The sequence below is a fragment of the Fringilla coelebs genome (genome assembly GCF_963513975.1).
Source record: "Fringilla coelebs genome assembly, chromosome: 13".
Classification (NCBI taxonomy): domain Eukaryota; kingdom Metazoa; phylum Chordata; class Aves; order Passeriformes; family Fringillidae; genus Fringilla; species Fringilla coelebs.
The window spans coordinates 4974236-4987132 of NC_140039.1; the positions used below are offsets into that span (position 1 = coordinate 4974236).

A 12897-nucleotide genomic window follows, 5' to 3' on the forward strand; every position below is an offset into this window, starting at 1 on the left:
AGGAAAGATTTTTCTTGGTTTTGTTGCACCAACATGCTATTAAGAAGAATGCTGATTTCCACACCAGACTTGCACTGAGATCATGAAACAATGATTCTGAAAAACTGTATGAGAAAGCAGGAAGGCAAAGCTTTCTTTGCTTTAGGTTTTATTCAAATGGAGCCCTCCCAGAGCCCTGTGGCCTCTCTCATCTGGCAGGACTCATGAGCCACAAGCTGCAGTACAGGCCTGGGTTCTGGAGATGCTGTCCCACATGCCATCCTTCCCATTTGGAATTGCAACAGAAAAACCCCAGGGTCTGACAGCTCTGACAGGGAAGGAGTTAAATGTAGCACCATAAAGAAGCTGTAAATAGGCCAGACGTTTTTCACATGAAATAACTTTGGAAGTTGTTCTTAAGATACAAAAAATCAGAGCACTGCTCAATTCCTTTAGCTAGTCTTAAACATATGCATATGTATACACATGGAAATTGTGACTAACTGAAAGGTTTTGGTGTGTTTAATTCCAAAAAATTGTCATGAATTACAGAAAAGACAGAAACTCAGTCTGATTTGGGTTTTAAGACATGATTTTCCCAGTGTGATTCAAGAGCTGATCTGCATTACTTATCACCATTTGCTATTGTTAAACTGCTTTGGAAATGTGATGTTTTTCATTGCTTATCTGTCTTTTTTTTCTGTAGGAAATGAGGCAGGACAATGATTCCACTAGCCAGGTACAAGAGGCTGCAGAATGCACACAAACTACACCAGGGGATTGATTCCAGGTAAAAATACATCTTCATCAACAAACTATTTTTAACCCAGGCCTGTTCTTCACTCATGTGGCCCCGTAAGTAAACACAGAGGCTCAAGTGAGCAGCAGCAGGTGCTTAGTTCAGCACTGTTGGAGGAAGAAAAGGTATTAATAGAGAAATGGGTAAAAAAATGCCCTTGGATACACCACTTACCTCACCTTCAGTAGCCTTTGTATTTGACTATATTTTCACACTAAGCTCTGGGAGAAAAGCTGTTCATTATTAGGTGCTTTTTGAACAAGTGCTTCAATTCTAAAGCAAAATTCTAAATATTGATGCAGAACTGCACCCAGAAATCACTCATGGAAGAAATGAAAAATCCTCCAACCCCCAGAGTAACAGAGATCTCCCCCACTGAGTAAGACTGCCTCTGTCCAAGGCAGAAGGAAGGAGCTCCTCTGTCCCAAGGGGAGCTCATTAGATACTGAAAGGCAAGAGGAGAAAGCAGCAAAAGATGCTAATCAAATTCCATCCCTCATTAGGCCCACCCCCTGGTTCCTGCAAGGAGCACACACAGGCTGATGCTCCAATTAAAGCTCCTGCTCTGGATCCATCCCTTCAGGAGCCAGGGCTGCCCCAACAGCCTGGCCCTCTCCTCTGCCCACCAGGCATTCGCTCCTCCTCCATTTCATGGTTCACATCAGCTACAAAAGCAGCTCCACCAGCACCCAGCAGCAGCTCAGGCTGCAGCAGATGGGCTGTGTCAGCACCTCCAAGATGTAAGGTGAACCCACAGGTCAAGGTTAACCCCTGCTAACAAAAGGAACACCAGATCCAGGATTATCCCTGTCCACAGCAGCACAGATCCATCCAGCAGCAGCCATGGATCTCAACGTTCCTGTGGCAGAGCCCTGCAGTCCCTGCTAGAGAAAAAGGTTTGTTTTTTGTGGGTTTGCCATTTCAGCTCTGCCCAGGACCACAGCTGAGGAGGAAGGAGTGCCCACAGAAAGGAGTGGGTCAGAGAGATGTCTGGGGTCTCCAGAAAGCATCTCATGAATATTCAACAGGAGAAGAAACAACAGCTACAGTCAGCCAGAAGTGGCCCAGAAATGCAGCTGGAGAGGTTCCCCCACCCTCAGGAGAGCAGAGGCAGAGCCCTCTCCTTCTGCTGCCCAGACTGAGGGCACCCAGCCCAGGGCAGGGTTACCATGGGTGACAAGCCAGGAAATAATCAGGGAACCTCCACATCATCACTGGATACTGAACACTATAATTTGTATGCAAGTCCTATAAAATGAGCCCATATCTGCTTTACCAACTTGGGTGTTATATTAAAAAATTTTATTATCTAATCCAAATGAGATGTGTTCCTCCACTGAGGAAATCGTTGGAATTTGAAAGCTTAAAATGATAAACTGTCTGCAAAAATGTGGCAATAAACACAAGCTTCAGAATTTAACTTCTATTATGTGTCTCTACTTGATAATTATGCTAAAAGAAAACTAAAATAAAACCGTGCAAAACCAGTTATTGATCTGTAATAAAATTCACTTTAATACCAATTAATTCACCTTACTGTATATTAAATAAGGAATTGTTATTACTTCTCCAGGATTTAATATGCAAAGCATAATTGCATGCAACAAAGTGCTCTTCTGAGAGCAAGACATGAAGAGGCTGCTGTGCAATCCCACACCAGGCTGCAGTAACACTGGAGTCAGGGAATTCTGAGGGAATATCATTACTGAGAGAGCAGATGTCACCTAGGCTCTAAGTTCCACATCAGTTCCAGCCCTATTTCTTTTTCAAGCCATATCTCACACACACCAAAAAAAAGAATATTAAAAAAAAAACAAAAAGAAAACACCTTAACTTGAAATTTAGCTCAGTTCAGAAGCTGTACTCAGCTATTAAAGCACAGTATTGAGACTCTAGGGCAAAAAAAATGTGTAACATCTATGGATAGAAATAATAGACCTGTTGGTATTTCCATCATTATTCAGAACACCAAGCCCCGAGGAATATTTGCAGCTCGTTTCAAAGGAAAGGTCAATCTTCCAAGTTAGACATCATTTTGTTATTAAAAACTAACAAATCAAACCTAGAAAAGCAAAAAAATCAGTACACACAGGAATACAGATATGGGGAGACTGGACAGAAAATGAAATATTATTAGAGGCAAGGAGTAGAAGTAATGAAACCTTCACACAATCTTTTCAGCTGTAGAATGAAACACTCAGCCACAACACTGAAAGCCTTTTTATTACCTAAAAGAAATTGTTATATCAAACAAGGGACTTAGCAATGTTGGATGAATGTGGAAGAAAGTGTGTATAAATTGTCAGTCCTCAAACTAAACTTGAACTGTTACATGAGAGACAGAAGCACTTGGTTTGTCAGTAATTTACAAACACACAGCACAAGTAGAATCCAAATGCCAAGGCTTTCTTAGATACTTAAATCCTAATTGCAGAAGTAGCTCCCTCTCTTTCCCAGTATCTCCCTGCCTACCAAGATTCCCACTGAAGAGGAAATAAAAAATGGTTTATGGTGCACATCTAAGCAATGGCAAGTTGAAGATCATAAAATACTTCTCTAGCAGATGTTTTCCTACTCAAGGTCTTTCAGGTCTAAAATGAAGAGTAAAACTTTTTCAAATCAAGAGAGAGAAAAATAAAGGCTTGGGGTGCTGCCATCAGTATTTACCTTCCCTGCACACTCTGACACTGATTACCATTTCCTACTTCTTGCATGAGGGAGGCTTTTCACGTGTGCCTAATGGAACTAACCCAGTGCAAAAAAAAAAAAATATATAAACCATACAAAAAACCCCAAACCCATTCTACTTTCAGAAGGAGTTTTAAAACCATCAAAATTGTTTTAAGTGCTCACTCGTGCCCTCTGCATTCTGCTACCAATGCAGGGTACCTTACAACTTGAAAAAGCTCATTTCTAGCACTACCATTATACATTTTCATCATTCCACTAGATTCATACTTTTACAGTCTGCTACATTCACATTTGTGGCACTACAAATATGTATCTTTGCTGTTCTGCTGTGGTGGACTTGCTTTTATGCCTTCAGAAACTCATTTGGCTTGGACTAACCAACCACCAGAATATCAAAAGCAGACTTAAAGGAGTTACAAGAAAAAAAAAAAATCTCCTCCTTGCCATTTTCTCACTGCATTTATTATTTCCTTTAGATTTGCCATCACTGCAAATTCTTCTGAGAAAGACAAGATTAATGTTAATGTAAAAACCAAGAAAAATTGCTTGCAGTTCTCAAGCAAAAGCAAGGAATACCTGTAGAGGCACAGAAATGCACCCATAAATATGCACAGATCTATCACCTATCACACACACACAGATGGGTCACACAGATACGCTGTTCAAACATGCCAATAGCACTTCAGGCTGCAGCAGGCAAAGATACACCAAAACAGGCAAACAACAAGCACAGGCAGGGCTTTTGCCAGCTGGAAGCTGTCATGTTCCTGACTCACCTCCTCCAAATCCTCGCTGACCCACAGGGGGATGGGGGTGCCCCAGTAGCGGTTCCGGGAGATGGCCCAGTCCCGAGCGTCCTTCAGCCAGTTCCCAAAGCGCTTCTCCCGCACGAAATCTGGAACCCTGGGCCAAAAAAACAACAGCATCCACGGGTCACTAGGTGCCACTTCAAAGAAAGCTGGTCAGAATTGGTGATGTTTGATTTTATCCACCAAGAAGTTCATTTTGGCATTGACTGACTTGGAGCACGTTCATGTTACAGTTCTGGTTGCTGCAAGGCCTGAGGAGGCGCTGCCAAAAAACACAACAGGGCCTTCTTCTGATCTCAGGTGAGCTGCAGAAGTGACAAACACCAGATTCCTTTCACCATAAAGCAACTCAGGAAAACATGGCAACATAAAATAGATTCCTTAGGGATGAAACCATGGCCAAAGTCCTCAGGACAGTCCAGCACTGGAGGATTATGGCTAAGGGTGATCAGCTCGCTCCTGTTAAATTACATACAGAAAAAAAAACAGCCACTGATTTTGAGGTTGAATGAAATTCCCATGATTGAAAAGCCTGGAGCAATAGCATCAAAAGGCACCTTGGATTATGTGTGGGCATCCAGGTACATGCACATTAATCAGGTTGATAGATCATACAAAACATCCTTTCCAAGCTATTTATCATCTCACTTTGAATTACCCAATTAAGAAACAAAACGCCCCCCAACCACAGAACCCTATCAGTGCTTGCTAAAACCTCATTTTGAGCACTAATGGGCACTGAAGGATGCTGAAGACAAATTTTTATTGTATGAAAGTGTCTTGGAGCTCAAAGGTTAAGGCCAGAACCCGATGCCCTGTGAGGATCCTAGTTGTGCCAAGTGGCTTGGTGCATTGATAAGAACCATTAGAACCATTTTCTCCCACAATTAAAACTAACAATTAGCTGTTTACCCAATGATTATATGGAGATGATGGAAAACAATGGGTTTCACAGTCAACAATATGCTCCCCTTCTGCCTAAAGGTGCATTTCGAAAGACCAAATTCAAATGAAACTCACAGAAAGAACAACCTTAAGACAGTGTCAGACACACAGAAGCTGTGAATGAGCAGCTCACAACAATAAAGCAGCTCTGGAACTGAGCTTTTAGCAACCCATGGCAGGTTTTGCTGGGTTTGTTTTTCCAGTCTAACTAGAAAGGCCCTTCCCAACGTCTGAGCTGAATTAGGAGAGCCACGTTTCCAAAGGGGGAGCAGCCAAGCTACAAAGCACACAGGGTCTCTTCCACCTTTTCTTTCTGAAGCTTTTGGTCCTCTTGTCAAGTATTCCTTTTTAGAGAAGATTTTTAATCACAGATCAGTCCCAAGAGTAACAAAGATGAAAGGCTCCTTTAGAGGAAAAAATTAAAAGAATGGATTTATATGACACATTGAGGTAGGATTTGTCCCAGTAGCAGGAGATTTATGAAATAACTGCGAACAAAAAAAAAAAAAGGGCAAACTATTGATGAAAATAAAAGCCACTCTCTTTTAAAAGTTTTACCCATGATGATGCCATGTGGAGATCTAAAGGCTTCTTGATGCCAGTGTTGTCTCAAGTGGATAAAAAGTACCCTTAAAAGCCTCACTAAATATCAGCCTGAGGTTCCACAGCTTCCCTCGCTATTTCTGGAGTTACTTTCAGCTGCAGAGTTGTCTTCTGTAACACTTCTCGAACAAAAATCTAATATAAAAAAATTTTAAACAAACTGAGTGACTCATGTTTCACATGACATGTGCAGCCCTGCTCTGAAATGTAGAATGTATACAGGCTTTCCCAATTTGGTTCAGCGTGGGACTCATTACTATTAACTTTCTGTGCTGACCTTAGGAGACCCTCTCTCCAAACACAAGTGGAAACTCTACAAAGTTCATTAGCATTTGCCCAACGTTCCACTAATGTGGAAAACTTCTTTACATCACTCCTAAACTAGTTTCCATTTTTCAGAAGTTGTTAGACACTGATTAGCTGAAATTATTAGTCCCATTTAACATAGCTAGAGGCTGAGACAATCCCCCAATGACATTAAAATGCTAAGAGTTTCAACTCTGCCTCCTCAAAACACGCCTGAAAAATTAATTTTATCCCCAAAGTGGACATTAACCACAAAAATGTATGTGGTGTGATCTCTCTCTCTGAGCTATGAAAGCATATAATTTACCTCTTCTGGTAAAATTGTCTGACCCTGCTGCCAGTTTTCAGTGGAACATGAAACACAAACCACTTCATCTCCTACCAACCACATTTGCAACAATGATCTGTGGCTCTTTAGAGGTACAAGGCAGGAATACCACTGGCACAGCCATCAAGTCAAATAAAAAGAGCCTGTATCTAACCCATCCTGAGCCCATCACTCCAAGGAAGTGTTTCTTAAAGCAGTTGGGTTTTGCCTCTGCAGAGATGCTGCCCATGGGTGCTGCCCAAGGGCAGACACAGCCTCCAGCTGGGATCAAGCTGCAAGAGGGATCTGCAGCAGGAACAGCCACGCCAGGCACAGCCTTTCCAGTCTGGAGCCCATTTCTTTTACTTATTCTCAGTAGATTTAGCTCCAGATAGCTCAGCTTAACACATACCCACATACCACAAGGGAAAAAAATAAAATCAGAGGCACCTTCTACTTAAATATTTGATTAGGCTGGGAAAAAAAAGTATTCTCAATGATGTTGTTTTTAACACCTGATCTTTATTTAAACCAATTCCAGGTTAGTGTTCTTATAGTTTTTCAGTTTCTTTTCATCCTACTCTTGGCTATTTTCTTGGTATATTTCTCCTGTTAAATTTTCATAAAGACACCATCCTGCCACAGGCAGGTATCAGTTGAGGGAGCATTTTTTACTCTTCCAGCTACACAAAGCAGCTGGAAGATAAATGAAAAGCCCTCTCCCATATGGCAGTGCACATGTTTTTCATGTTTAACCCCAAGTGCATCCCAAACCCCTTTCAGGCTGACAGCACAAACCTCAGGTTCCTGCTGGTGACCACAGAGCTTGGCTGTGACCAGAGGGTGCCCAGTTGTGCCTGTTCAGAGCCCCTGGACTGGCACTGGGCACCTTCACACCTCAGAGAGGATCAAGCTCCAGCATCCAACAGCTCCACGAGGCTGCAAGTGAAAAATCAAAGCAGCCCCATCTCTCCCAAAGCCATGGTGCTGCAGTTCCTCAAACTGAGCTGTGAGAAACAGGTTTTTTTATTTCCCAACTGGCCTACAATTTGTTTGACCTTCAAATTTCTCTGCAAAATGACACAGATAGGATTTCCTACTTCTTTCTCTGACATTTAGCAAGGTTAAGGAGACTGCTGCCTCAGCAGGTCAGGGAGCTCTTGATTCATGGCTGTGGAACAGTGTGGGACAATTGCAATTTCTCCTCTTGGCACCCAGGACAGGGCACTAAATAAACTTCAGCATGCAGACACTGCAGCAGTTAGAAACTTCAGGGAACTGAACTCCACAACACAAAGGAATAAATACTGTTTTGCCAAATCATAAATTAAAAAGATTCTGAGTCAAAGTACATCAATTCCAACCTGTTTGAATGCTCATGTCCATCTTACTTTCCCAACTCTATCATATAACTTAGAGATAATGAAAATTATTCATTTGCTGCAAATTTCCGTGTCCATTTTTGACTGTTTGTTCCTATTTTGGAAGCAGATGTGGGGTTTTGCTTAATTCATGCATTGCTAAGTCCTCTGCACAGTCAACTCCCACATCCTTTCTTGGTAGCTACTCATTTTCTTCGTCTAAAATAAAAATTCCATTTGACAAGCCAAAAAAACCCATGAAGAGCAAAGCCTTTTAACAACATTTATGAACTTATTACAACAGGAACCATCTTCTTTGCCTTCTCAGTCCATGCGCCACTCAGTCACATAAGCAATGTGAGCATGGATTTGAAAACAGCAAATATTGACCACCTTCAATCCCAGAGCAGAACTGAGTCTGCTGACAGTGAGCTACCACAGGCTGAGCCAGTGGGTTCTCAGCACCAATAAATACTCAAGGAACAGCATCAATTCAACATAGAAATTTGCTTTCTGACTCTTGTCTCCAGAGGAAAAATGTACCAGCTGCAAATAAAAAAATATTCTAAATTATCACATAATCCAGAAGGAAACTTATTAAAAGGATGAAGACATCTGCTCCTTTTCTGTAGATATATTTTGAAGCATATTTCTTGCAAATACTGAACCCAGCTCCTTGTTCCCTTAGAGAGCTCAGGAGTGCTCTGAGCTGCCTCACTGTGCCCCAGTCAGGGGATGAAGGAACTGCCTCAAAGCAGCACCATCCCCCTCTGCTGTAAACACAAACAGCCCTGCCAAAATAAAACACTGCCCCTGCACAAGCCTCGTGCTTTATCATCAGCTCAACATGAAAAGCTGTTTCAGATATTACATAAAGATAGGCTAAACCTTCCTCACTGTTCGTTGTTCTTCTCATGATATTCTCTGCATAACCACAGCACCTTTATGTATTGGGCAAGATTTACTTCATAACTGCTAATTAAAGGAGTTAAGACTGTAAAGTTGATAAACAAAATACTACCTTAAGCAGTGGGAATTAGGGAACCTAATACCAGATTAAGAACTCTAATACAGCTTTGGTTCTGAGAGGATGGTCCCAGATCTGCCCTGTCCTTTGGCAAGCTGGTAACTTTTTAAGCGCCACCTGAAATCAGGAATCAGCTTTAAGTCCGGAAAAGAGAAAGTTACTCTTGCAGAAGATAGCTGAGTTGTATCAGCAGCACCAAAGGTGATGAAGTAGTCATTCTATGTCATCTAACTAAATTTGTACAGATTTATTTAAATTCCTAGCATACCAACCGGGGGGTTTATTTTAGGTGTAGAATTTGGCTTTCTTTTTAAACATTAACCAACCCTTAGAAGACAAAGGCTTAAATTCCATTATGTTAATTTACTCTAATAACAAGCCTCCTTCAACATGCCCTCAAATTGATTTTTAATGGTTTTTAATTCAAAGAGATAAAATAAGCAACTATTCATGCCCTTTTGACACTTTAATTAGCACCAATCTATATCATGGACCTAATTAAACATGGGGGGAGGGTGGGAGGGAAGAGAGGGGAAGGGAGGAAAGGTCAGTGTGTGCCAGGCAGAATTTCCACTGCAGCAGCTCTGCTCCTCAGCCTGGGAGAGCTGCAATGGTGCAACCCCACACAGCCCCCAGAGCCTGGGCTGCCTGCACCGCTGCCTTTTCTGCTTGTGGCGCAGCTCACAGGGGCTAGCTGAGCTGTGCTTTCAATCATTTTCATCTCCCAATGTTTCTCCTGCCTCTTTTCTCCTGGTTCCCATGGCAACCCCCACGTTTGGTGTGACTGCAATGCTGCTGCAGCCGCAGCCCCGTCACCGCGCCGGACGCAGCCCTGACCTCCAGGGCTGGCACACACCCCCCGGCAGCCCTGCTGCACCTCCCTTCCACAGCCAGGCACCCTGCTAACCCTGCTCCAGCTCCTGAGCTTATCAACAATCCCCAAGGCAGGGAGAAGGGAAGCTTCCACCTTCTTCCCCTCTGCACAGTTTCCTTGGGAATGCTCTAACATTTGCTGGCACAAAGTACTTTTGTAGGGCATCAGCGCTCAGGATCCATTTCCATGCACATGGATCGATACATTTGCATTCCCGTGACAGGGGCAGACATTCAACACACTGCTCATCTCACAGATTCATCAGCTGCCCAAAAAATCGTGCTGGAGTTGCTTAGTGAACTGGCATTTGGGGGGTTTATTTCATAAGCTTTTCCTTGAAGGAAAAAATAAGCTTTAGGTGACCCTTCAGTGGGGCTGGAGAGGTACCTCTGCATTCATGGCATCATCAGCAACCTCTGCACAAGAGGCTCAGAGAGCAAACAGCAAAATTAAGGCACAGCAGAACAGCAGCCAGCAAAATCCAGTGAACAAGCCTCCAAATTCACTTCTAATCCTCAGCCATGTCTGGTAACAGACAGTAATAAAACCTTCTCTAAATCAGACAAACACAAGGCTAACCCTGCAGCAATTTTTTCCACCTCCTGCTGTAGGCAAAGGCACTAATTCGGATTTTTCCTCGGGAAATGTTGCCATCTAGTGACTCCACGGTGCTGTACACATCACAATTGCTACTAGAGGGAGGATCTCATCTGTAGTCACAATTGCCCAGTAAGAGAAGTGTGACTGATGACTCAAAAAGAAGAGTTACAACTGCAAGGTGATACTAAAGAAAAAAAAAATTTAAAATCTACACACAGCATACATTTAAAACTGTTCAGATGAAATGCATTAATTTTAACAAACTAAAAGAAAATGTCCTGAGACTTTCTAAAAAACAAAACAAAAAAAAAAGGCAGCAAAAGAAGGAAAAAGGACTCACTGATTTTCTCCCATTGCTCTACAATCCCATTATGATTTAAAATTCTGTTGCCCTGCTACAGACTCAGATTCCTCATCTGAGCAAAAATGACAAGTTCAGTAAAATAAATATTTGCTTCCTACTGTGGATGGGCTCCAGAGCCCTTCCCCTGCACAGCCTCGGGGTTTCTGACACAAACAGGCATCATTCCTGATCACATCTCACCTTTCCACAGGTGGGAGACACTTTTGTGGTCAAAGATTAAAATGACCAGGTTGAAAAGCTTCTCCAAAGCTTGATGTGCTTGATGGACACATAAGAAGACACCTGGGCTCACCCAGGAGCTGCAGGGAGTCAGTACAAAACTCAATTTAATTTCACTCACAGAAATGTGCTGTGGGTGGCATTTCCAGCAAGAACTAACAGCTTAAGTGATGGAAATCAGGAAAATAATACCTTCAACCATACATCAAGCTCTTTATTACAGCACCCGAGCTCTTCAGTGGTGAGAAGATGCCAGAACAAAAGGTTTGGCTTCTTTGAAGTCCCTGACTGTCTCCCATCACTGCTTTCCTTCCACTGATGCTCATTTTTCCACTCTTCCAAGTGCTGCACTTCTTATGCAAACAATGTCAGAACTGCACAATGTCTTGAACATTAGAAACTTGGCAACAGTTACAGGTCAATGTTTCAGGAGTTACTGAAGGAGAACTTTAAGTGAGGGAGGTTTAAAAGAAAGAGTTCAAAGCTGATATTTAAATAGAGTCTTTTCTATCAGTCTGCAAGAATGGAAACATAACATCCACTGCCAGAAGGATGAGCTACAACAGTTTGGAATTCTCATTAGAAATTGTACAGATTTATTGCTTCCAGTAACTTATAAATTTTCAATTTACACCAACTTTGAACACTGATGACAGGAATTAGTCCTATATTGTAATTATAATCTAAGGTGGCCTGGTTTAGTCTGTGGGTACATAAAAAATGCTCTTTCAACAAACCATTTGAGAAAATGATGGTGACAACAATTAAGGCTGAAATCCAGACAGCACCTCGGTGCTGCATCCAACTCTCCTTATCAAGAGAATAGAAAGCCAAGATCTGACAAAGTCTGGATTTTACAGCAGCCAAATCTGCCCCTCTTCATCTCAAATACAACAGTAGTGGGTGCCTGAATGCCAAACAGAAGAGAATCTCTTTAATTTAAATTTTCTTTAAATAAGATCTCAGTTACACAGTAAAGAACATTAAGTAAGGGAGCTTCAATTAAAGGCTGAAGCACAGCCCCCTAAATACTGTTCCAATTGTGCATTTTCATCAACATCCAACACAAGTTAATTCCCAGTCTGACTGAAATAAGGATGCAACAGAGCAGAGAGGGTTTCTTGGCTTCTGGTTTTACAAAAATGCTGGCACATTACTCATGCAACCATTATTGGAAGTGATAGTTAAATTCATTTTGAAAAATGAAAATAGAGTTACTGGTTTTAATAAATTCTGAATGACTGTGGCCTTATAAGTTGGGTAATTCACTAAAAAACTAATTAGAAACGCAATCAGGTTGCAAAGTTTGTCCAAGTATGTTTAATCTATTTCATCAGAAAGGATATCTACCAAGAGGGCAGCTATTCTTCAGGGACAATATACCTATCAGTCATTTGTAGGAATAAAAAAAGCAATGCAGTCAAACCCATTTTGTAAAGGTTAATATAGTCTGAAAAGCATTTATCCCAAATTTTCTCATTTTCAGGACATGCTGAAACCCCAGAGAGTCCAAAAATAAATTTTTTAAAAGCTACATATTATTCCTGTGACACTTTCAGAGATCAAGTCTCTTCAAAAGCAGAAAAAGTAGGTTTTGGGAAGGAAGGAGTTCCCAAAATTTAAATAAATGAATACTGCAGAAGGCCAGCAGTCTCAATGCCAACTTCAGAAGCTACAAGCCCAAAGAAGAAAACCTCAAAAACACTCCCTTATTCTTTATAAAAGCTGGATTTTAAAAGCCAACTTCAAGATTACCCAGTATTCAAATTACTATGAAATCACATACTGGAAATACATATTATTTATTAATAATTCTGCGATCATACATCTCTACTTGTAGCTACATTCCCAACAAAAAGCTTCCCAAGATCCTTTAGACCACATGGAGGTGGTCTAAGAGGAGTCCTGAGGAATCAGTTTTATGTTTAATGATGGAATTGTGTTCAGACTCAGGAATTGCCTAAAGGACAAAGGGCTCCTGTAATTCCAAGGATTTTGGAAATTGCCAAATGA

The 12897-nt window shown here is 41.6% G+C and overlaps 1 protein-coding gene across 4 annotated transcripts in view; it reads right to left on the minus strand.

Annotated features, from left to right (window-relative positions):
• IARS1 (isoleucyl-tRNA synthetase 1) overlaps window positions 1-12897 on the minus strand; it is a 94419-nt gene that overhangs the window by 43863 nt on the left and 37659 nt on the right. For all 4 annotated transcript variants that reach the window (XM_084214406.1, XM_084214407.1, XM_084214409.1 and 1 more), the window contains exon 15: window positions 4246-4372. In XM_084214406.1, coding sequence (XP_084070532.1) covers window positions 4246-4372 — 127 coding nt within the window. The remainder of the gene's footprint in view (window positions 1-4245; window positions 4373-12897) is intronic.